Source organism: Montipora foliosa, chromosome 8, assembly GCF_036669935.1.
Source record: "Montipora foliosa isolate CH-2021 chromosome 8, ASM3666993v2, whole genome shotgun sequence".
Lineage (NCBI taxonomy): Eukaryota > Metazoa > Cnidaria > Anthozoa > Scleractinia > Acroporidae > Montipora > Montipora foliosa.
This window is the reverse complement of record NC_090876.1, coordinates 48,806,896-48,832,149: the sequence shown is the minus strand read 5'-3', so window position 1 is coordinate 48,832,149 and position 25,254 is coordinate 48,806,896. Positions and strand designations below refer to the sequence as shown.

At 40.9% G+C, this 25,254-nt stretch overlaps 2 protein-coding genes across 2 annotated transcripts in view; both read left to right on the top strand.

The window, feature by feature from the left end:
- LOC137968116 (serine/threonine-protein kinase 11-interacting protein-like) overlaps positions 1–21,384 on the top strand; it is a 36,763-nt gene extending 15,379 nt beyond the window's left edge. The window contains exons 16-34 of the mRNA XM_068814739.1: positions 382–480; positions 2,295–2,422; positions 2,856–3,005; positions 4,014–4,088; positions 5,236–5,600; positions 9,165–10,161; positions 10,680–10,777; positions 12,595–12,679; positions 14,963–15,056; positions 15,560–15,644; positions 16,617–16,659; positions 16,779–16,841; positions 17,028–17,117; positions 17,223–17,327; positions 18,002–18,110; positions 18,644–18,810; positions 19,048–19,098; positions 19,664–19,810; positions 20,193–21,384. Coding sequence (XP_068670840.1) covers positions 382–480; positions 2,295–2,422; positions 2,856–3,005; positions 4,014–4,088; positions 5,236–5,600; positions 9,165–10,161; positions 10,680–10,777; positions 12,595–12,679; positions 14,963–15,056; positions 15,560–15,644; positions 16,617–16,659; positions 16,779–16,841; positions 17,028–17,117; positions 17,223–17,327; positions 18,002–18,110; positions 18,644–18,810; positions 19,048–19,098; positions 19,664–19,810; positions 20,193–20,207 — 2,966 coding nt within the window. The 3' untranslated portion in view covers positions 20,208–21,384. The remainder of the gene's footprint in view (positions 1–381; positions 481–2,294; positions 2,423–2,855; positions 3,006–4,013; positions 4,089–5,235; positions 5,601–9,164; positions 10,162–10,679; positions 10,778–12,594; positions 12,680–14,962; positions 15,057–15,559; positions 15,645–16,616; positions 16,660–16,778; positions 16,842–17,027; positions 17,118–17,222; positions 17,328–18,001; positions 18,111–18,643; positions 18,811–19,047; positions 19,099–19,663; positions 19,811–20,192) is intronic.
- A 2,143-nt stretch (positions 21,385–23,527) lies between these two features.
- LOC137968891 (universal stress protein Slr1101-like) overlaps positions 23,528–25,254 on the top strand; it is a 3,568-nt gene continuing 1,841 nt past the window's right edge. The window contains exons 1-3 of the mRNA XM_068815360.1: positions 23,528–23,628; positions 24,891–24,971; positions 25,076–25,176. Coding sequence (XP_068671461.1) covers positions 23,553–23,628; positions 24,891–24,971; positions 25,076–25,176 — 258 coding nt within the window. The 5' untranslated portion in view covers positions 23,528–23,552. The remainder of the gene's footprint in view (positions 23,629–24,890; positions 24,972–25,075; positions 25,177–25,254) is intronic.

Sequence of the window (25,254 nt, the reverse complement as noted above, 5' to 3'; positions counted from 1 at the left end):
AGTGTCCAGCACTTTTTGCAGAATCCTTCCTGACCCCAGCAAGGGCTGTTATTATTATTTTAGTAGTAGTAGTAACTTACTGATATTATTCAACTTACAATATTTTACAATAAAATACAAATCTTAACCAAGCCTAATTAGACATAACAAAAAATTACAGATTTATATAAAATATTATTCGTTATACCCGTGGTGTATAAAAAGTGTTCATTTCTATTAATAAAAAAGGAAATCATTTGGACTATTATTATTATTATTATTATTCATTATTATTATTATTATTATTATTATTATTATTATTATTATTATTATTATTATTATTATTATTATTATTATTATTATTATGCCCGTTTTCCTTGATTGCATTCTTCATATTTCCAGCATCCAGTATTGTCCACTCAGGATCTGTACCAAGTTTCTCAGATGACAAACTGGAAATAAATAGTCCCACAAGTACTTCCAGCGTTATTTCCGATGGAGGTGAGATAAGTTTCTCGTTTTGCTTCCTGAGACAAGAAAGCAGTTACTAGTTACAGTGGTTCAAGTAGTCATTTTCTAGAAACTATCGCAGGCTGGATTTGAGACAGTTACCGTAGAGTTTCTCTAATCAAATTATTTGTTGACCTCATTAAAGTAAATTTCCAGTAAATATAGTTTTAGAGATGTGTTGGATCTTTTTTGTTTTACCTGTATTTGTATACCCTATTTAAGTTGTGGTGATATTTTTTCTCTTTTACACACGGTGCCACGACTTACGTTTTTGACCGACTTAAAATTAATGCAAATGTAAATGTTGCTTCTCAACAAAGCAAATACTGAAATGGCAATATTATTGTTATCAGTAGCCAGTACAGATACGCGGGAATCGCTGGCGAGCAAGTCAAAAATTCGCGTCATACGTCCATTAGTATGTGTAATCAAATGGCGACGAGTGAAATTAGGAAATAATTTCACGTGCATTTTGTCAAAATTCTGATAATTTCCCGAGTATTTAGGCGAGGGAAATTATCAGAATTTTGACAAAACGCAAGTGAAATTATTTCCTAATTTCACGAGAAAACCATTTGGTTACCTTTTAATGTCGTGGGTGACAAATTACGCTCACAACCGTAATTGTAAAATCGCTGGAGTACTTTATCCAACTGCTCGGAAAGAATCATCTCCAGGTTTTTCTCAAGGCTATTTTCGTCACACCACTTCTCAAAAACTCTCACCCAGTTAATTCACGTATTTAAATTTTCTGCCGCTACTTTTAACTTCGTCAAGATCCTTCAATGGTCACTGTCTTAAATCTAGACGCCATCTTGGCTCTAATCGAGATACAAGAGATGTTACCATGGCAATTTTGTAATTTCACATGTGAAATTATAAATTAGTATAGGTAATCACATGAGGCCGAGTACTATTAAGGATTAATTGCACGAGTGTTTTGGAAATTTTCCAAGTCGCGAAGCGACGAGGGCAATTTGGAAAATTTCCAAAACACAAGTGCAATTAATCCTTAATAGTACGAGGACTCATGCGATTACTTCTTTATCAATAAAGGGCAAAATTAACCAATCAGGATCAAGTAATCAAGCCCTCTCTTGATTACCAAAAATGCCTTCGATTTAGAAAAAATGCCCTCTGTCTCAGCCAATCAGCGCTCAGTAATTTTGCCCTTTATTGTTAAACGCTGAAATTTCGCGCCTAAATTAAGGAGTAATTTGTCACCCGTGATATTATCAATTCAATTTACCAATAAGAGCTCAGAGCATTGAGTTCATCGAAGTTGTATCAAACCAGTAGTGAGAGCGGGAAAAGAAGTCGTAAAATTGGCGCGAGAAATGTAGTCCGATCACAAAGAGTGCGTAATGCCAGTGGATTCTTGCTTTGGTAGCGAAACGAGAGAGAAACCACTTCGATACGATACATTTTTTGCTAATTCCGAAACCGATTAATTCAAAGAGAAGTGGAAAACTAGTTTTCAAACAAGGCCCCAGTAGTTCAAACGATGGATAGCGCTATCCGCCGGATCATTCACTATCCAGTGGATAAGTAATAGCGAAACCAATTGCGCTATCCAATGAATAGTGATTTATCCGGCGGGTAACGCCATCCATCGTTTGAACAACTGAGGCCAGTTAGTTTAACCAGTTTGGTTGGTTAGTTTGATCCCTTGACTGCATTGGTTTCGCGCTCCCAAAGAGGACAGGTAGAGACTCCACTGCTCGTGGGGTAAAAGAGTAGTAAAGCAAAACGGAAACATCAATCTCAAAATTTCTCTTTGCCTTGATTGCTTTTTTTATCGGCAGATTTTTCTGAGGCTCATCATTATCTCGTGACGCTGGTTTCCACGCCAGACGATGATAATGGCACCGCTGTTCCTTTGTTTGTAACATTAAAAGGAGAGTTTGTCGTGGAGAAGAACTTTGTTGGAAAGGTGAGAAGCGAACACGCCAAACCAGGCGGACCGCAGGCTCAAGCCAGCTTAACTTCTTGTAAGAATAAAGAAATATATATTGTATATTAAAACTGTGTACGAGTCAGAGTGGTAAGGAAGCCAATTGATTTCCTCGTTTCGGCGAATTCTTGTTTGTAGACAAGACAAGACAAGGGACCAACTGCTGTCAATATGGCAGCCCTAAGGATCCTTTTCCCGCCATGGCTCGTCCCGTTGTTATTATGGTCGTGGTGGCATCCATTTGCTCACAACTTGTCCCACTAACACTCATTCTCACTTGGATGGAAAGCTGAGTGACGTTTGTTCGCGCTCGAGCTGGGGTTCGAACCGGGAGCGCTGGGATACCCATTACACCTCGCGCTCCCGTTAAATCTGTAAATATTACATTTTTGGGCTTTCTTTGCATAACCAGGTCATATCCCAGCTGGAAACCAGCCGTTTACAAGACGCTCGTGTCAACAGGACCGAAGATGATCGCTCTGTCATACATCTGGAGTTTGATTACCTCAACACAGAGCGGAGAACACGTGATTACGTCATGGAGAGCTACGAGGATGCAGTGGTGAGTGGTGGAACCCGGTTTTTGTTCTGGGGCTCGGAAGTCGTTCGAGCGCAAAAGTCCTTTTGTAAATCGATTATCCACGTATTCTTGAAAACTGGTCGTAAAACATATTTTTAGGGCAGCGTGGCTGAGTGGTTGTAGCTGTTGACTTAAAAGCAGGAGTTGCCAGGTTCAATTCCCCGGGCGCACCACTGTTCTGCGTGGTCCTCGTTCATATTCTCGTTTGCGCTTGTAAATGTGATGTTGAAGTAGAGGAGAAGAGCAACGTGTCACTTTGTGGATCGGCTTGTATCTAAATTTGTGCATTTCTGGACATCAGCCTGTTACATCTGAACGGCGCTAGAAGCGCTATGCTCATAATAATAATCATAATCATCATCATCATCTTTATTTCAAGAGGGTAACGCAAAACAGTAAAAACTGATAAACCCGCGGCCCCCAATTAACAATTCGCCCTTGTCACAGGGCGGCCATATTGTCCCGGGAGACCAAAAAAGCTTTGTTTTACCACGCCAAGCCTCACCCCCATGGTTTCCATTGCGAGGCTTGGCGTGGTAAAACAAAGCTCTTTTGGTCTCCCGGGACAATATGGCCGCCCTGTGACAAGGGCGAATAGTTGAAAATTAAAATTAAACTATACAGAGAGTAAAATAGGATAACAATTAAAAACAAAAGTAAAATACTTAATGGGAAGAAAACGAGAAAAAGAACTACAACAACGAATTTAAGAAGATGCATAAAAACCAACAAAGCCTTTTTGAAACTATGTACATACTCAATCTTCAAGTTAGAAAATTTTTTATTGTATTCTATTGCCTAGCAGCCCTCACAGCAAATGTACGCCCTCCTTCGGGTTCTCGTTTGAAACGTGGGCATACTAAGTTCACGGATCCATTTCGTACGTCTATCATTTGTCCGATTTTAATAATACCATTAGATCGTTCATGTAAATTGGGCTTTGTCCATAAGTAAGTAAAGTTTCGTAACATTTTTACGTTTTTTTTTCAGCAATTTGCTGATATCCTGAAGCCAATTTTAACTGCAAGCAAACAAACCGTCGAATTAGCTGCTGAACGTTACCAGGTGAGATTAATCGTATTTTATTTACAAATAGTCTATCGAAAAGATTGTTTTCCTGCTCTGGAAGCATGACCGGATCCAAAAACTTCTCAGACTCAGAGCAATCAGAATTTTATTAGAAATATGTTGATGCTATCGCAATGCCTTCATGAGTGGTTGATTTCGTTATCGGTCACGTGATTGTACCACATGACCATTTAAGTGCGCCGTGAACAGCAGGTAGTTCCAGGTCCCCATACCTGTTGTTGTTGTTGTTGTTATTATTATTATTATTATTATTAGAAATTGCATAACTTAAAAGGGCTGCTCACTAGCTTTCATTAATGGTCACACTTGAGGATTTTATCGACAGACAAAAAAAATTGGAACCATCTTGTACAACGTAACAAAAGCACCATTGGAAAGTACTGCTCAGGAAAAGCCACAATTCAGAATTTAATCCACAAGTTTCAAAGTTACCATAGCTTTGTCATTACGGCAAATTACTATCACCACAGGTAATTTTTCTTTTGGATTGCATTAACAGATTCAAAAAATGGTCCAATTTATACTAGAGACGGATAATCCGTCTGGACGAACTTGAGCAAGAATTTTTTAGTTCGTCTAATAATCCGTCCGTGTATAAATACGGGCAACAGACGGATTATCCGTCAAGACGAACTATCTGTTTAGTTCGTCTTGGCAGACGAACTAAGGTGGATAATCTGTCAGGACGGATAATCCGTCTGTGTGTATAAATGCACCGACAGACGAACTTAGATGCCGGAATGAACACCTCGTTACAGAAAGCTAGCGGTCTCTTAGCAGTAGGATCCAAAATGTGTTCGTATAAACGAAGTACCTGAACAAAGGCAACAGAACAAAGATGCATAATCCGTCTAGTATAAACGGGACGAACTATAAGACGAACTAATACTGTGCTTTACAGTTCGTCCCGTATTTATACTGGACGGATTAAACGACCAGACGGATAATTCGTCCAGACGGATTATCCGTCTCTAGTATAAATTGGGCCAATGTCAGCAGCTTGCATCGCAGCAAACAATTTCATCGTTGCTTTGCAACTCCCACATGAACGTCTCCTTAGAGGAGCCACAACTAGACGAAAGTTAAAAAACAAAGTGGTAATTTTCCTTTGTTTAATTTGTAGTGCTTGAAGTGCTCGGCTGTTTTCACACGTCCGAATTCTTTGGATGATCTTTGTCCAGACTGTAGAAGCTCTATGACGGTTTTAGTGTCTTCTCCAGAGCATAATAAGGCAGTGCTTCCCCCTCCTTCTACTCTTCGAAGCGTAGAGGATTATGTTAAGGACCACGCTGAGGCCTCTTCGCTGAACAAAAGCTCGATTAAGACACTGAATGGCGAAATGACGATAACTCCCCTTGTCAATATTTCTTCGTCCTCATCTTCTTCATCTTTTGTGGAAGCAGTTGATAAACATGCTACTCAAGATTTACTACAGACGGACATCGAGGATCAAGCTAAAACCAACGGTTTTCTGGCAGAGAACAAAAGGTAGGTATTCGCCGCGGTTCGTCATGAGAAATTTTAAATCATGAAGTCCAAAATTAAACCATCGTAATTATTTTGACCAATCAAAACAGATGCAGGCAGTCAAATTAGTCTCTCACAACGCAAAGAAAATGTATGTACCGAGAATTTGGGAGTATTACTGAAAGCTGGCGTTTCCAGGGTTTAGCCATTCTCCCCGACGTAGGACTAACGCTCGAATTGTGAGCTTTTTGTTCTCCCTCACGTTTTTTCAATTTGCTTTTAACTGCTATGCTGATACTACCAAATTCTCACGCTCTGCAAATTTCACTGTTTCAGGCTTTCCCCGTCCACGTTACACTTAAGTGTGTTAATGGGATCTACCGTTTCCGGTTGTTCCGGGATCATAGTTAATTTTTTTTGTGTGTTCTGTTGGGAGAAAACCTCATATGGTTTGACTGGTCATCTTTTTCAACCAGCTCCGACCTTGGTTGAGTCAGGTAGTGCTCCCAGTCGCTTTCATTGGCTTTTCCTTGACAGGTCTTTATCGGTGTAGTGACCATTCTCAGGAGTTGTCGCCTTTTACCAAAACCGGTTGGAAAAGTGTTGTGGGAAATCTCTCCAAAAACTACCATAAGATCCAACAAACAAGTTGAACCTCGCATTTGATAGATTTGCAAACTAGCATTCTTTTGTAAGTGGCAAGCGAAGTCTACATGATTATTCTCCACTTGCACAGATCCCGTAGTACACCTCTTTTACCCCCCCCCCCCCCAGAAGTTTGCTTAATCATTGTCTGCAATTTCTCCTGGGACATGAAGATGTCCCAAGAGAAATCGAAAACAATGCCTATGCAATTTTTTGGGGGGCTAAAAGTTGTCTATCATGGAATTTGTGCAAGTAGAGGTTTGTCGATTTTGCACTCGTCTGTGGTAGATCAGTACCAAGAAAGACCTACAATACCACATTAGTACCCGCCTCATTTGGTCAATTCCAGTAACTTCAAGCTTTTCAACCTGAATAGGTTACTGTTGAAATGCTTGATTGCTAAATAGTATTAGTATCACTCAACTAGTGGACTGCTGCTGCATTTTGATTGACTACGCTACTAGGGGACTATTAGTAATAGTCTTCGAGTAGCGAAAAGCGTGACGCTTTCTTTCGTTTTATTCCCAACTAAATATATTTTGAACTTGCATTTGCGGGCTACGGGTCTAATTGTTAAATAATGAACCGAGTTATTTAAGTATCAAGTATATTTAGCGCTGAGACACTAATTGTGGACACAGTGCGGGAATCAAATCAAATCAACTCGTTGCCCCCGCGGGATGCAACCTAGAAGCCCTCTCGTAAAAAGGGAAAATATGTTAATTGGTAGATGTTGTAGAGGGAAAAGCATTCTCGATTTGCTCAACCGAGCGCGCAAGGTGGTATCGGTATTGCTCACCGAGTTCGCGAGGTGTTCTGGGTAACTTGAGTCACGAGACAGAAAGTCACAAGAAGCATCGACATCGAACTGCTGTTCAGCATATCGATAGACTTCGCGCAGTCTCTCTTTTGCTCTAAATCGTTGAAACGAATGAACACTTTCAAAATGGCTGAAACTGCGGGTCGCAAATACTGCGGGCGTTTGTTAGAGCGACGCCCGCGGTATAGGCGACCCGCAGTTTCAGCCATTAAAAGTTCAATATACGCGTCTAGAGCAAAAGAAAGACCGCTCGCAGTCTAGCATAGCGATTGAAGGTGAGTAATCTTCGAATATTTACAGCGATTCCTTTTATCTTGAAAATCAAAGATTATAGTATCTGATAGAAAATCATTTTGCCTGGATCAGAAATCGATATTTCAGGCACAAATCAGAAATCAAGGGCGACGATTGGTCAGACACAAATCAGAAACAGGGGCGACAGACTCGGACCACAAACTGCTAGACGCAACTTCAGAAAGCAAAAGCGTAGTGTCAGTATCAACATTTTCTACGACGAGGACGAGAACGAGTACGAGTTTTGACTGCCCGTTTTTAGCGAAAATACTAAGGAAATTTATAACCCGTACGCTTTATAATCTTACTCTTTGTTAGCAGTATAGGTTGCTCAGTTATTCTTATTGCTGGTAGCTGAGCCTTTTTGCTCATCAAAAAAAGCCAAAACTGCTACCGTGATGTTGACTTGTTTTGATTCGACAACATTTTTGCAAAACCTCGTGCTAAAATGACGGCGGCTTCACGTTTTTCCCACCAAAATGACACTGGTTTGGGCGCGTTTACTGTTGCCTTATGAGAAAATCTCGTACTCGTAGTCGTTCTCGTACTAGAATCTAAAGCTCTCTAATATTAATCAGCGATCCGAATATAATAACAGACTTTTGTTTTGTATCAAACTTCTTTTCGATTGGTAGCGCATCAAATAAACGGTGATGGAAATTGAAAATAAATGCTGTTTGTTGTTGCCCATCCTTTCCTTGCATCTTTCACTTTCATCGACCCACCTAATTACATGTAGCATAATGAAGACATCACAATGACTGTGTTTTCACGACAGCCGTTGTTTCGCTTAACATTCGTGAAAGTGGTTTGTGTGCAGACTTCGTTAAGTGACTCTAAAAATTTATATGTGTTTTCGCGGGTAAGATTAAAGGAGGAGAGAGCACGTGCCAATACAACATAATAAAATACTAAAAATAGAACACCTGTTGTATTTCCGATTCGAATAACCGCAAGCGAATCCTCATTGGCCGAAAGTAATTGCCAACTCGCTTGAGCTACCTGGTTTAGTGAGTGGTTTGGTGGCTTTAATTTAATGAGAATACCTGTGAGGTTTTCCGACTCGCTTAACTGGCTAAGCGCCTTTATAAACCGCTGGTGAAAACACGGTCAATGTGCAGCACATATTAATTAGAAAACACCTCAACTGCCATCCATATTATCTTAGCCGGGTAGGCGGGGGCAGATGTAGTGAAAACTATTACTAATATCAAATCGGAAGTTGGTTTTTTAAAGAAAAAACCGGAGTACCCAGAGAAAAACCTCTCGGAGCAGCCTCGAGAACCAACAAATCTCAACCCACAAGTGATGCCAGGGACCTGTTTCTCGAAAGTCCCGAAACTTTACTGGCCATTTTCGGGTGTCACAATTCCCTTTGAATCTCAAGAACGGAGAGGACGTACGTTGTCAAACTTCACAGTTATTTTTCTTTTTGTTACCTTGAAAACATGTTAAAAGATATGCTCTCCAAAACAAGCGGTTGGCAGTTTCACAAATGGCTTTTCGGGCCCGAAAAACCATTATTGAAACTGCCAACCGCTTGTTTTGGAAAGCCGATCTTTTAACATGTTTTCAAGCTGACTAAAAGAAACAAGTCTGTGAAGTTTGACGACTTAAATCCTCTCCGTTCTTGAGATACAGAAGAAATTGTGACACACGAAAATGGCCCGTAAAGTTTCGGGACTTTCGAGAAACTGGCCCCAGGTCTGGGAATGGAACCCGGACTGTATTGGTGGGACGCGAGTGCTTCACCATTGCCCCATCCCTGCTTCATACCAAAGAACACGTCCCGAGTTCCTGTTAAACTAACAATCTCTTTTCTTTAGGCAAGTGAAAAATATGGACGTAACAGAAGAAGAGAGAAGACAAGAGAACGGGGATGATTCTTGTCTTGTAACTGACCTGAGCTTAATGGCCTTGGACAATGGCGTATCTTCAGATGAAAATGGCCAGACAACCGAGGACGCTCGCAATACAGAGAATATTCAGAAGAAGTTCGTTATTACTAACAGTTCTGGTAAATATAAGGTAGCTTCCAAAAATGAGAAATACGTTTTGACCAAGAAGACAATTAATGCGACTCAAGTAAGAACGAGTGCTTTGAGCAATTCCCTAATGGAGTCTAAAGTTGGCAGCAAATCGTCATCAACGCAAAGAGGCCAAGAGGTGAATGGGACAACAATTACAACTGCGATTAGAAGCAAATCTGTTGAGAACAGCATGAATGGCGACGGGTACTGGAGTGACCATGACAGGGAATTGCGTGACACTGTCCCAAAGTTGCGTGATTCTAAAAATAAATCAGAAGAACCTCGCTGGAAGTTGAGTGGTCACAGGAGGGTGACTGAGCAACCACTCAGTCGATCACTGCCGGCTTATAGAAATGCGTCCTTGGAGATTAACCTTTCGGAATCCCGGACAAGAAAGCATTCAAATCAGATCCATCTTTCAGAGCAGAGGAAATCTCGTCAAAACGGAAACGCCAGTGATACGGTGCAAAACGTAAACGACAAAAGCTCACCACAACTAAACACACCAACCAGTGTGTCGAGGTCTCCCACTCCAAAAATGTTTTTCAGTAACTTGATGAACCGTTTAGGGGGCCGGTTGTCTGGAAACAGCACGAGCACAAGTTCCGTGGAATCTCCTAGCTCCTCCAGTGGGAGTTCGCGGGCGTCAACTCCAACGATTGAACAGAATGTGGTTTTAAGTTTTCGCTTGTCGCCGGACGAATTTCAAAGCTGCGATCATAAGCTAAAGCTTTTCTTTGAGGTTTCTCTGTTTCGGTGGGGCAGTCATGAAGAGTTTAGCTGCTTGCTCAAGGTAAAGTAACTTTCCTTTTCGTTTTATAAGTGTTGTGAATATTATAAAGGTTTTAGAGTATTCGGAGTAATGTCATTTATCTTAATAACACATTAATGCGGTTTTGTCTCAGGTGCCACGAAAGCAAAACTAATTTGGAAACTTACTTAAGCATTTCGTGCTTTTCATAAGAGCGTTAAAGCCAAATCTCAACGTGCAATCAGATTCCATACTTGCGACAGTATTTTTATAATCCTCGCCCCTTTGTTAATTCTTCGAATTTGGAAACTTTGGCCAATTACAAACAGGCACAGAGAATCAAATGAGCCAATCTTAACGCAAGCAAATGCATGCATCCGGCGTGACCGCGGAAAAATACACGTGAGCAAAAAGCAAATTGCTGTTTATGAATTGCTGAAATGTTGTGCGAGGTTTTCAAGCCAGCCGGAAAGCGAAGAAACCCAAAGCTGAACGAATCTCGAAGTTACCAACTTTTCTAAATGGCCTGGCCGTGATGTCTTTATTTCCTTATTCACCAGGCACCCGTCGTTATCTATGGCCAAACAGAGGAAACGCCCTCACTCATGATTGCATCCAATGTGATGTTCTACGTCTGCAGATTTTCTCTAAGGGGAAGGTAAGGTAGTGTTGATTTTTTTTTTTACAGGGGTAATATCGCAGGAGTTTTACCTTGGTCAAGACTCGACAAAAATTCAACTCCCAGCGAGCTTTAAGCGAGTCGTGAGGAGAATGAGGCGGGGAAACGATTAACTCTCCCTTAGGAGGTAGCAGAACATTTGGTTGACAATCGTAGAATCTGATCCAATCAAAACTGTTTCCAGGCCAACGCACGGACCACTCTAAAGGACCTCGAAATCAGGCGTGCTCAAACTGACAAAACCGCTGCTCTGCATACTCCCTTTGAATAAGAGCAGACGGAGGGCAGTTGATAGAGGCCCGCCCTTTTTTCGACAGAGCCAGTTGACAATTTGCGTCTTGGTGGTTAAGCTGGTGAGACACGGTTTAAAGTGCCCCTCACCCCAAAATATTTTTTTCGCTAAAATGAATCTTTGCACCTGTTCGAAACGCATTGCGTCAATTTTTTCCTTTTTCTAACAAATTCTGCCATTTTATAGGCTTCCAAAGCTGCGAAAATCCAAGCATCTTTTGTTCACGACCGAGTCAGAAGGGGAGTGGGTCTATTCCTGATGTGACGTCACAATCTACTTTGCATGCATGTTTACAAAGAGTTAATGCAATGTAAATCAGTTTGTGACGTCACATCAGGAATAGACCCACTCCCCTTCTGACTCGGTCGTGAACAAAAGATGCTTGGATTTTCGCAACTTTCGAAGCCTATAAAATGGCAGAATTAGTTAGAAAAAGGAAAAAATTGCCGCAATGCGTTTCGAACAGCTGCAAAGATTCATTTTAGCGAAAAAAATATTTTGGGGTGAGGGGCACTTTAACATTGTGCACATTTGTTGAACCGCATGTTGCAGCCTGTTGAATGACAATTTTGCGACTTATTGAATGGCTACAAACACATTCAACATTTGTCGAACGAGAATTACGAATTAATTCTTTACATTTTTGGCGGCAAATTTGGAAATGGCGGGTGACGAAAGGTTGTTGTCATTGTGTGCTGCAAGCCTTGTTGGCCTTTGTTCCATTGAAATAAAGATGATTCTTCACCATCACATGTTGCGGTCGCCATAGTCAAACCACGTGAACGCGATGCTGGAACCAGCGGCAACTTTTTGAACGGAATAGAACTCATCTCTGTTTCGTTCAACAACTTTCAACATGATGAATGGTCTATTTCAACATTCAACACTGCGCGACACACTGTTCAACATTTGTTGATCAACAAATGTTGAACCGTGTGTCACCTGCCTTACAGCGGTGGCATTGGAGATCTAAATCAACGTCAAACGAAAGCCTCATTGTTATTGCAGATTCACGTTTTTTATACAGTGTCGTTCTGATTCCAGTTTGATTAAATTCTACTGCCAAACTGAATAGCTAGAGACCCGCTGGTATGCTGACTAAGAAAAAAAAGTTAAAATTCGCTATTTTGTACATGCGTCCTCCTTAAAACGTGCGATTTGGTCTTCAACGTTGCAAATTTCCAAAGAACGAGAAAGAAGTAAACTTCGCAACTTTATTTTGCGCAATAAATTAATATTGGAGTCGACCTCACCTTCGTAATTCCTTGCCCCCCTCCCCCCAAAAATACAGAGTATTGGCGGGAGGGAAGGAAGGTTGGTTTCATTGAAAGAGGGAAGGGGTGGTAAAGGGTTCATCTTCAGCCTCCACTCATGCCATCATCAGAGCATACGGTCTTAAATAATTTAACAGTGAGAATGTAGTTTCCACTCCCCCTTAAGCGTTTTAGGGCTCCCTTCAAACTTGAGATTTTGAAACAAATTTTGGAATAATTTTTATTTTTAGTGGAACCCCTGATGAATGTCTCACACAAATGGTGTCGCACCCTTTGGATGATTTAAAATTTATTGACTCGGGTCTTGGTGGACAGGTATGCTTTCACGCTTCTCGAATCCACTTCACTATTCAGTAATTTTTAAGTGCTACTATGACCAAAAAATCAATTCCTCCTTTTTCTTTGGATTTGAAAACTATGTTTAGTGAAGACTACGTGACCCAAGTTTTAAGCCTTGATTTCAAGGAGACACCTCTTTCTTTTAACTGGAATTTCCATAATTAATGGTCCGCCATTAGTAACTTTAAAATCTTGAGAGAGCTGGATCGAAGAGACAAAAGGGAGCTTAACCAACGACAACGGCGACGGCAACGAGAACGTCATCTCAAAATATAAATTCGCTTTATTTTAATCGCTTCGTGTCTATTTCAACCTTTTTGATATGTCAGGGGTGTGGTAGTTCCTTAAAAATGGCATTGGTAGGAACGGCGCTTAATTTAGGGGAGAAAATGGTAATTTATCCTCAAGTGCTAATGTTGTTCATAAAACCTCAAATTTGGCTATTTCACGTTGTAGTTTTGCTGACGACGGCAAAGAAATGGACAAAAGTGAAAAACGCACGTGCAGGGCGTGCAAAGCTATTGTTTTTGCCCAATGAATATGCAAATTTGTGATGTTCTCGTTGCCGTCGCCGTTGTCGTTGCTTAAGCTCCCTAATGACGTCAATGACTCACCGGTTTAAGAATGCAATGCGTTTGTACGCGGCTGAATTAATATGCAGCACGGCAGTTTCGGGCTATCAGACTTTTAAACTCGTGTTTGCAAAGTATCAGGCGATATTCCGCGCGATTTCGCAGGATAATGTTAATCATTTACACGCTGAAATTTTAAGCGAGTGAGAAAATGACTTCTCACTTCTCATTTTCAATATAAATTGATGGAACACCTTACTCTGTGGGGATTGTGTGGATTGTTGATTTTCGTCAGAGAATCAAGCGGTGGAATTCTATTTAAAAATATTTTCTATCCATTGACTAGGACATTGCCTCTCTTAAGGATCACTGGTGGGGATATTTGATCTGATTTGACCAAATTTTGGCGCACCACGGTGGGAAGTTTGACCAAAAATTCTTCTGAAAAGTCAAATGCCCCACATATGCCCGGGATCCCCCCCCCCCCCCTCGGGCTTAACATTGATAGATGCATTAAGCAAACACACTTTCAAAATCGGAAGAGAAAAAGAAAGTGATTTTTTTTGTTCCTAGTAGCACTTAAAGTTGCACTTGCCTTTGCGTTAAGAGGAAATCGATTAGTGAATGTAATTGACCGTATTCGTATTCGGACTGGAACTAGCCAGTAATGGAGGCTAATGTTGGATATATTAAAAAGCATTTGCATTTGAAAAGATTCCCCCACATTAGCCTCCATTCCAAACTAGTTCTAGTCCAATACTGAGAACACGAATATGGTCTATTTCTTGTCCCGGCCCGTAATACGTCGACGATAAAAATAAAAAAAATTCCCGGAGGATTAGTTTAGTACACCATCATGGGCGCCATTTCTTTGTGTTGGAACACCAACATGGCCGCCGTGACGTCACGTGAAAAGTTAAAGCCTGCTTACGAGCCCAGTGGCCCATTAGTTCGGAGCTTATTCCGGTTTTTGTAGCATGAAGCGACTAGGAGTATTTCTACTCCCCCCTGGATGGAATGCTAGTCTATCGCAGGGCTACCCCCAGCATTAAATTCGCCGGTACCCATTTATACACTGGGGCCGGTTGTTCGAAAGCTGATTAACTTAATCCAGGATTAGTGTAAACTTTCGTTTCATGTTTTCAACTTTTTGGTGAAAGTCCCGTTTGGTTATTCTTGTTTTTGAAGATTGACTTCTTCTAGTGTAAAAGTTTTCCCGAATATCAGCGTTGATCAGCATTTGGGAGAAGAGAAATAAACTCCTTGGTTAAATTTTAATCTGGGATTAGCGTTAATCGGTTTTTGAACAACCGGGCCCTGGGTGGAGAGAGGCAACTTGAGAGTAAAGTGTCTTGCCCAAGAACACAACACAATGTCTCCGGCCAGTGCCCGAACCCGGACCACTCGATCCGGAGTCGAGCGCACCCCCGGAGGATTAGTTTGGTACACCATCATGGCCGCCATTACTTTTTTTTGGAAGACCAACATGGTCGCTGTGACGTCATGTGAAAACGCTCTATTCATATTACATCTCTGCTTGCATGCATTTTCCCGCTCGTTTTTTCTGGCTCCAAGTTTTCTCGCCTTGGACTTCATGGGTGTGGATTTGCCTTAAGCGGTGGATCATCTCAGATTTTTTTTGTTAAGATTGTTTTTAAACCTTTCTGTTCTTTAAATTTGGATGTAGAGTTTTCGTGTTGAATTTTCTCCGCCTGGCGGATGCTATGATTTCCTAGTTCGTGAAAAAGGCCAATGCGAGAAATTCCTCAGTTTGTTTATAGGTGAGTGTAATTTGGTTTCTGTGTTTTCTTTTTTTTTTTTTTTTGTTACTCCAAAAATTTTATTCCTGTAACTTAAGTCTTATTTTTCCGCGCTTAAATCGGGCTCTCTTCAAAAAGAATACATTTCCCCGCGTCTTGCGCTTCAGACCGGTTGCATATTTTCCCACTTACTCCTGGAACAAGTTTCTGTTCTGACCGTGAATGCTAGAGGTTCGGCTATTGCGAGGGATGGGTAGGCGGACCGGGGCTTTCGCAAGGCAAGCGCGGATAGCGTTCATTTACACGGAAGAAACACTGTGGTTTTCGCTCAGACTCTCTTACGCGTGGGTTTCTCTCGCGCGCTTTCCTCGCGATTGATCCCTCTCGGAGGCAGGCTGGACGTACTTGCTTAACTTTAATTGATCTGTACTGACTTAAGCTGGTTCGGTTTTTGCAATTGCCTTGGCCAAAGTTGCAGCTTCACCGTCCCTTTTTTGTATTCGTTTTCTTTGTTCGTCATTTAGACACTGTCCAACGAGCGAAGATGAAAGCCGGCAGTAAACCTGTTGTGATAAATCCTCCTCATCCACAAACCTTGGAACACATCAGGTAATTAAGTAGCTTAGCGTTATCTGCTTGCAGCTACTTAAGTTGCTCATATAACTGCGATGATTCTTCTACCTTTCATTTCATGTCCATTCCTTAATTAAGCAATAGAGGACATTTCCGTGTTTGCATAGCCTCATTTAAACACGAGGGGGAGTTGGCACAATTCGAGACAGTTATGGAAACTATTGAACATGCACAAGATGTTACATCTTAGAGCAGATGTGGAAAGGCTGTACATCCCCAGAAAAGATGGAGGAAGGGGTCTGATTGATGTAGAAACCTTCATTCAAAACAGCAACGATAGAGTTGGATCATTACCTGAAGCACAAAACGGGCAATATCCAAAGCGGGTTCTTGAACATGAACGATCTAAAGCCAAAAATTCAATAACCAAGAATGCTACTAAGTTCAACAGGGAAGTAACAATGTCGGAGTTTGAGAACAGAGAAGATAAATGAAAACCGTTGTGAATCCCTTTGGTTGTTGGTGCGCTTGGTACAGTGAAGAAGGGGATGATAGAAAACATCAACAAAATATGAGAGAGATCTACTGTGACAGAAATTCAGAAAGATCTGCAATCTGAACAGAACTATTGATACTATTGATTTACGAGTGACTGATGCCCGGCTGATACACAAACATAGTAGTAGTAGTAGTAGTAGTAGTAGTAGTAGTAGTAGTAGTAGTAGTAGTAGTAGTAGTAAATTTTGCATTTCATATTTTATAAATTAACTTTTAGCGTCTTAACTCAAAAACCGTTGGTACCAATCAACGGAAACAAGAAGGGATAATTCAGATGTCTATTGTATTATTTTGGCGGACCCGGGCCAAATAAGAATTAGATTCGGCTCAACTTTGGAGGTGCGGCCTTTCAATCGGACATTATGCAAACCTTTTGTTTTGTTTCTTGTACCACGCTATTGTGAACCAAGAATTCTGAATGAAGCAACGCAAAATTGTTATTTTCTTCAGGTGTCAAGTGTTCGGAAAGAAAGTGGAAGATACCTGTTCCATGGTAAGAGGAGATCTTTTTTTGTGCATCTTTTAAGAAAAAATATCGCCAAGTATATTTAAAGCGTTAATCATTTCTTTGTTTTTCCTTGAAGCGTTTATGATGTTTTTAATGTCTTTAAGGGGGAACGGCTCCGACAGCAAGTCACGCATTTCACTGATCCACCGCTGATTAAAGACAGAAAGGTTTGTGTACGAAACCACCACAACTACGTTTATTCTCCATCTTGGAGCTGTAACCGCAGACCTTGCTTCCTTTGGGCAGTTCATTGCCCAAAAAAAAGCTTAAATTCATTTTTGGATGTTCCCTCCTTGTTGTTTTGGTGAAACATCAAAGGTAGAAGCTGACATTTTTTTGATTTTCATCCACAGAGCTTGTTAAGAAGCTATTCCAGTTGCTTTGTTGGTCGGGAGTTTGTGGAATGGATGGTTCGAGTGAAAGAGGTTGAAAGCAGAGATGAGGTAATGAACATGAAAAGGCTCTATGGTTAAGCGATTTTTACCGAAAATCGATCGAACCATTGAATTCTGTAATTGCCTGAAAATTGGATCTGTTGTTACCTTTAGGCTGTTGAGCTTGGACAGCGCCTGTTGGACGAAGGTGCGCTAGAGCACGTTTCTAAAGAACACCTGTTTGAAGACAAAGATCAGTATTACAGGTTCAACACGGAGGTAAGTAATGATATGGCCATCCGCGTGAACAACGAAACTCTTCAGCCCTCGTTTTTTGCATGCCCCTAATTTGTTGTCATGTCATCTAGTAACAAATTGGGTCAGTTTCTGAAGAAACATTGTTGCTTATTCGATGGGCGTTTGAAACACAAGAATTTGGGAATTTTAGCTGAGCTGATACAAATAAATTGACGACCGCAAGGAGATGGAAAAGTAGACTTTCCGAGTGATAGCTCTTGCCATTCGCTATCACGAAGGGCTAACGCTCGAAGCGTCAGCTTCTCAATGTCCCTGCGTTCGTCAGTTTACTTTGATTAAGTCTTCTGATACTCCTTCATTTCTCCTAAAACTCATTTTGTTCCTTTGCACTTTTCATGGGCAGAGCTCGGATCTTGACCTTTCTTACGGGGTTCTAGTCATTTCGCTACTAGTCAACTAACCACTGAGTATCCTTCGTTCCTTATATGTGCGACTGTGGGCGGAGCTTGATAACGCTCTGGTAGCGAAACGACTGTAGAGCATTTGACGTTTCGGTCGATGGCCCTTGGTAAGAGCAGAAGGCGAGCATTCTCATGCCATCGACATCTTTTTTTTTTCTCCATCATTCTTCCTTTGATTGCCGTCATCAGCATTCTTATTCTCGGGTAATTTTCCTTTTTGTTTAATAAATGCAGTCTGAGTTGATAACTGAACAGTCCTTGGCAGGAGACAGCATACCGGATTTAGATACTAAGATTGTCTTGTTCATCATGGGACACCGCTGCACGGACACTGCCAAACCCCGTGAGTAATGACTTGCCAACCACTTGTTTCCTTTTTTTACGGTACTGTAAAGAAGGTGTGAAACGCTATTATCATAATCGTATCTGTCTATATCCTCGGATATTAGAGTAGCTCTTGGCGTAGCTAATATCTCCGAGTACCCCCTCCTCAAACCGGGATATACTGTAGTCTTGACAGACCACAACACAACACACAACACCGGAAACTCCATGCCCTACTCTTTGCGAGTAACGTGCGAGTTCGTTTACGTCCCACAGGATTATGAACATTGAAGGGTTGTCAGGTTTATCGTCCTTATCCGAAAAGACTAGAGAGTCTAATCATTGCAGATGTCATTACAGAGGCAGCACTTTCTCGTCATTTATTTAATGACCCTGATTGCTGGTCGGGCCGGAGTTTTGATCCCGCGATCTCCCGGCCGCACAGTAGTCTGATACTCAACCAACTAAGCCAACTGGTCGGTGGTTGTATATTTGAATTGTGGTTATGAAGGTATTTGAAGCGTGATAACTGCCTCTTTCGTTTCCTCTCAGATCGCAATTTGGATCCGGTCAGCGTGGTTGTATCACGGTCGCATATCGCTATGGTCAAACAGAATTTCCAGTGGCCCGTTCCTCGGTACACAGAAATGCCCCAAGATCCCATGGACCCTGCCTTTGTTTGTCTTGCAAGGCACAAAATTAACGATGTAACTAGCGTGGTATGTGGTGTATTTTACCTTTCTTTTTAAGCTTGCAGCGAGCCCCGAATAAGTGCTTTGCAAACAATCTGTGGAGGCACAGATAACAATCATGCTGCAACGTACAATTCCTGGTGGACGACCAAAATGCAGCAAATGAGAGATCTTTTGTTTTCGTCCACCATTCAAAGCAGAGGCATCAAGATGCTCTCTAAAAACATCTACCAGCGAGTTTATCTTCTTTTTTTCTTGTTAAAGGATTTTTATGAAGACGAACCGTGTTTCATGGGTGTCAGTATAACGGACGAGGTATGTTATATTATCACTCTTCTCAGTATTAATTTATGTTAAGATAGAGCGGTTTTCAATTGAGTGTCGAAAGTAATTAGCGAATTGCTTTGGTTTATGATTACTTCACTCAGTGATTGGTTAAAAGTTTTCGCGCCACTTTTTGAACCAATCAGAAGTGAAACCAAAACCAATTGTGGCTCGCGCGTGCACATTTTCCCGCCTTTTGTGTCGGCTACGTGTAATTACTTTGAGTTTTGATTGGTTTACTGGATTGTCTCCGTCCTTTTTGATTGGTTAAAGTAATTACTATATGGTTTTGGTTTTACGACACTCATTTGAAAACCGCTCTAAACGCATTTGTCGGTTTTACTGGAATATCCACATTGGACTTCCAAATAACGCGTTATAGCGTGAAAAAGCAAGTGAAACGTCGCATGTAATCTTTTCTTGGTTGACATAAGCTCTCCTCCCAAACGAGGTGGAGAGATTTCGTGGGTAGCGAAAAGAATATCTTCGTACAGTTTTTGCGCATTGGTGATGGAAGAATGTTGTTCCCAAGTAACACCTTTGTGTCCGTTCCCAGGATGCACCTACTGACCATGCAAAGAGTCAGTGGATACTCAAGACGGAAACAGTTACCACCCTCTCTTCCCTGGTGAAAGTAATCAAGGACACGTGGGAGAAACAGTTTGGTGTGGAGTTGCAGAAGAATCTCTATCCATCAATAACAGTGAGGAAGCAGTAAAATCAATTTATTTTAATGACGACTCCATGTTCGCCAAGTTCTGATATCATTGACATAAAAAAGGAGACCGTATTATCTTAGCGCAGTGAAGTCGCGAATTTCTTGAGTAAAACCTTTTTGTGTTTGCTGTACTACGCCCTTTGCATGGTTTAGCCTGAATATCAGCCGTCTCCTCGGGAGTAGGCGACCAGAGGAGACGGCTGAAATTCAGGCTACCTGTGGTTGGTTAAAAATTATTCTGTCAACCAATCATAGCCATGAGGAGACATAACTGCGCATTGCATGTTCGGGTTTTCCCACATTATTCGGCGGCCACTCGTGTCTTGTTTTTGTTTTGCTTATCCGTCATATCTATCTTGTTTTTCAGGAACACAAATTGTAGAAGGTCTGAAAGAATAAGCATTCCTGGAAAAAGGGAAGAAGAAGAAGGCGAACCTCACCATACGCCGTGTAATTTTAGCTGAAAACCTGAAATGGGTTAAGTTAGGATCATGAATGATAAAACTCACTCTCATTCTTAAAATATATCTCCAGGCCAATCGAGATTTTTTTCTCTATGCGAACGCAGGGATGTAGCTAAGAATAAATTCATCCGGTTGAAGGTTCTATTGAGGCGGTAAGTTCGTACTCTGAGCATCAAAGGGACCTGGTAACAAGATTGTTTCCAGCGTTGCGCAACACCCGGCACTGTTTAAGGTGGCAAATCCAGTATCGATAAATTCTAATGATAATTCTGTGTAGACTAACAGAAATTCAATTTTTTTTTGTTAACACATCGAATGACTTTTAAACTTTGTAGAGAATAATTTGCGATCTTCTCAGTTGGTTCGATCGACGGCCAAAATTCAGCCGGTGATCACCCCTTTCTCAAGCGGCGATTTTCACCGGCAGCCGGCGCTTAGCGACATCCCTGCGAACGATACACAAAAGAACATTTCAAAAAGATAATAATAATCTTCGTCAGGAGCTCACCAAAGGGAACCTCTCTATCTGCCATACTAGGCCAAAGAGTAAACCTTTTCCCGAGTACATTATTTTATAGAACGCCTCCCTTGGGAGATTCAACACACCCACTGCTGTAAAATCCAATCAAAACAAAGCTATCTCAGCGTCAAGTGAAATATGATACTTTTTTTTAAAAATAAATTTACTCGGGAAAGGTTTGACTCACGGGAAAAACCTTAAATAACAATGACCACAACCAAGTTTTCTGAGCCCGCGAGACTGAGCACCTCCAGCAAACCATTGTTTTAACGAAAACCGCTGGTCAGCAACCTTGTTCTGGTCATTGCTGTCTAAGGTCTTCCGACTCAAGGAATTAGTGGTGACAGAGGCTCTCCTTGATAAGCAAGTGAAATTTCAAGTTACAAATTGGGAAAACATGTTCGTATTTATTTTAACGTCGGTGGTGTTATTTGTCTCTGGAGTGCGAAATGACGAGGAAATTGCAAAAAATAAGATTTTAGAACAATTTGAAGTGCCTTTAAATAATTGGGTGAATTTTGTATTGTAACTCAATCGAGTTCAAAAAAATACATTAAATTATTCATTTGTACTTGTATGTTTTCTGATACCAATATTTCATTCGTCTGTTCGCCAATAGGCCTTTTTCGATGTATTAAAATTCAGCTTGAAAGAGAGGTTTAGAGGACAAAGACACAGGAAAGTGGATGATATGCAATATTTTCCACTTTCACTCTAACGTGTTTCTGTTGTTTTTTTCCTCACTGCCTCACTATCAAGCTGAGTCTTTAATATTTCGAAAATGGCCGATTACTCACTTGTTATCCGCATTCCACAAAAGATGGTGAGGTCAGAGAGCTTAATTAGGGAGCTTAAGCAACGACAACGGCGACGGCAACGAGAACGTCATCTCAAAATATACATTCGCTTTATTTTAATCGCTTCGTGTCTATTTCAACCTTTTTGATATGACAGGGGTGTGGTAGTTCCTTAAAAATGACCTTGGTAGGAACGGCGCTTAATTTAGGGGAGAAAATGGTAATTTATCCTCAAGTGCTAACGTTGTTCATAAAACTTCAAATTTGGCTATTTCACGTTGTAGTTTTGCTGACGACGGCAAAGAAATGGACAAAAGTGAAACACGCACGTGCAGGGCGTGCAAAGCTATTGTTTTTGCCCAATGAATATGCAAATTTGTGACGTTCTCGTTGCCGTCGCCGTTGTCACTTGCTTTTTCACGCTATAACGCGTTATTTGAAAGTCCAATTTCTTGTTAAAGAATTTTTATGAAGACGATCCGTGTTTCATGGGTATCAGTATAACGGACGTGCGGTCAGCCAGGGTATGTTTTTCGGGATTTTTGTCTTGAACAGGGTATCGAATTTATCATTTTTTGTCTTAATCAGGGTATCGATTTATCAATTTTTGTCTTAAACTGGGTTAAATGTCTTAAACAGGGTATCAAAAATCGGAATTCTGTCTTAAAATGGGTAGGGAAATCAGCGATATTTGTCTTAAACAGGGTCAGGGTATGAGGGGCCGCGCCGCACCTCCCCAACTAGGGATACATCGAGTACCCCCCCCCCCCCCGGGAAAAAACAAGGTATTGTGCGACTATAAATAAAAGTAACGCGTTATTAAATCCTGTTAAGGAGATTTCTGCTTAAGCCTTTCGCATGCGACCAGCTGACACCTCGACTTCATCATAAATCGTGTCGTAGATCAGACCAAAGACATTCGACAGGCATTCACAAGTCGTGCGCGTGTAAATGGTGGTACTACTAGCTGCATACGAAAGCAAAACATTTGTTTTTTTAGAAGTTTCGTTGAGTCCTTTTTGGCTAATATCTTACAAACACCTACTATTTAAGGTGCACGGCAAAGAACCCTTTTCCAGAAATGACAATAATAACTACAATATCCTTCATTTATCCATGAAAAAAAATGAAAACTATAAAACAGACTAACAAGTTACTTTATTTACTACCTTAACTTGCCTACCACCCTAATACAATCAAAATCTAAAAAGCTGTTTTTCATGAATGCTGTCAGTGTTTCAAAATTACTAACCTTCATCTTTGACCGGACGTTGAATTGGTTGAGGGACTCGGTCTTCTTAGTTCTAAAGGCAAACTTCTCCCCAAAACAACATTTTGCAGCGGAGGTACGGTTGCAAGTATATGAAACATCTAAAATGGCGGATAATTATGCACGGATCAGTCTTCAAATATCTGCCTGTGAAAATGCTGAAAATGCCTCAAAAAATGAGCTTGAACTCTTTTGCTGATCGCCCTTACATTTTCTGTTTCATTCACACACTCAACAAGTTTATTGCACTAAATTCACAGTAAACTAGCTAAGAGTTATCATTTGCTGGGTCGGTTTGTTGTGGCGCCTGTCATGAAAGGAATGATGCACATTAGGGGATTTATTTACAAGAATTATTTTAACCCTCTTAGGGCACTGAAAATTTTCAACACTCCATCGTTGAAAGGCTGTCTCGTTTGTTTATTTTGTTGTTGCGTTTGTTGTTTGTTTTTTGTCTTGGTGCATTAGCCCTTGTTTAATTTGTTTGTTTTTTGTCTGATGTAGCCCCTTGTTAACGATCAAGGCAGGTCTCGGTAAAAGTCGCGAGCTTTTTTCTTCGATCGACGGTTTTCACAGATTGTGTGACCCAGCCGATGACAATTAATTAAGTGCTTGTTTACTAATGCGATTTACTAGCCTCTGTTGTTCTAAAACACGTACAGTCTACCCTACAGCCATGTCAACCTGCACATCAAAAAGAATTGTAGCAATCGCTGTAGATTCCAGTGATCACAGTGAGAAGGCATTTGAATGTAAGTATAAGTACAATCGTAGCTCACAGATGATCAGCTCATTGGACGTGTTTGTTCTTTCTTCACAATGTCCACGTCTTTCAAGGGCCGTGTCCGACGCGCAAGAACAATCAGTATAGCGTTAGTAGTTAGTTTTGGACTGTTTACTACGGCCGTTGGATAATATGAATTTGTTCATGCTTATTTTTTATTACGAGCGGTTTTCACAAAAGAAAAGAGCCAGGCTTTCAGACTAAAGTTTAGAGAAACTAAACGAGTTTGTAAAGAATGTTCTGAAGCACTTAAAATGATGAAGTTTGTTTGAACTGAACTCATTGAAAATAACGGAAAATAGCGCATTAGGTATCGTACGCTTGCAGTTCGTGCCGTCGCAGCTGACTCAAGTTCACTTTTGGTAAAAGAGAACTTCCTATAAATTTTTACTGTGAAGGAGATTTTTAGGCCAGTAAACTAAGGTATTGTGGATTTATTGACGGTGATTTGGGCATACTTGATAACATCACGGAGTCCTTGAATCCCTAATATGACCTCAGACTGTAATGCGCTAACCTTCAACTGCTTGGTTCCTTTGAACTTCGTGACCTTGTCAGCTAGAGCAGGCAGTCGGCCTCTGAGCCTGCCAAGAAGTGATTGAGGCCAGTGTTGCATCGAGTGTTAACTGTCGGACTTCCAACGTGTTGGTTTTCACTCACGTGATCAACAGTCATGTTTTTCAACGAAAACTAAAGACAACTTTTGCATAATTTAATTTCCCGGAGGATTTGGTCGGGTCTCCAACATGGCCGCCGTTTCTTTGTTTTGGGGGCTCCAACATGGCGGCCGTGACGGCATGTGAAAACCGAGAACATAAGAATGCGAACGAGAAAATTATTGTTTTCATTTAGTGTAACAAACTTAAACTCTGTAACGCATCCAAATTAACAAAGTTCGAAGATGATACATACTCCTCGAGAAAAATGTGAGGGATTATTATGCAAGTGTTCCTTCAAATTGTTGCATTTTCTTTGCAAACTGATGGGTTCTTACAAAAGGAAAGCGCCCTTAGTCAGGATTCGAATCTATGATCTCCGTAACACTTGCCCGAAGCTCTCTCTTGCCTGGTCCCACGGGCTCATTACACCTCGAAACTTCTATAGTTGTATTTAATAAAAACTTTTTTCGAGAGTGGTTTTTCAAACACTTTTTTTATCAGCAATTTGAAGATTCAAGTTTGCCTGTTTGTTTTTTTGTTTGTTTAGTTGGATGTTCTCCTTTCATTGCAGGGTTTAACAATAATGTCCATCACGACGGAGATAAGCTCGTTATCATGCACTCATTCGAATGGTTGTTACCCGCTATACCAGGTAAATTGAACTGTGATAAAGGCATGCAACGTAACAGTTTTCTGTCATCTGTGGTCGATTTTATGTCCACTTCACTTCACGTCGTCGTACAAACTTTCTTTCAGACATGATTGCGACTGACGAGTGGGAGCGTCAAGTTGAAAAACGTAATAAAACAGTCCGAGCTTTAGAGAAAAGATATAAACGAAAATGTAAAGCCCTGAAGGTAAGTAAACAATAATTAATTAATTAATTAATTAATTTTATATATAAACATATATTAGGCATATAATGAAAGATGCAG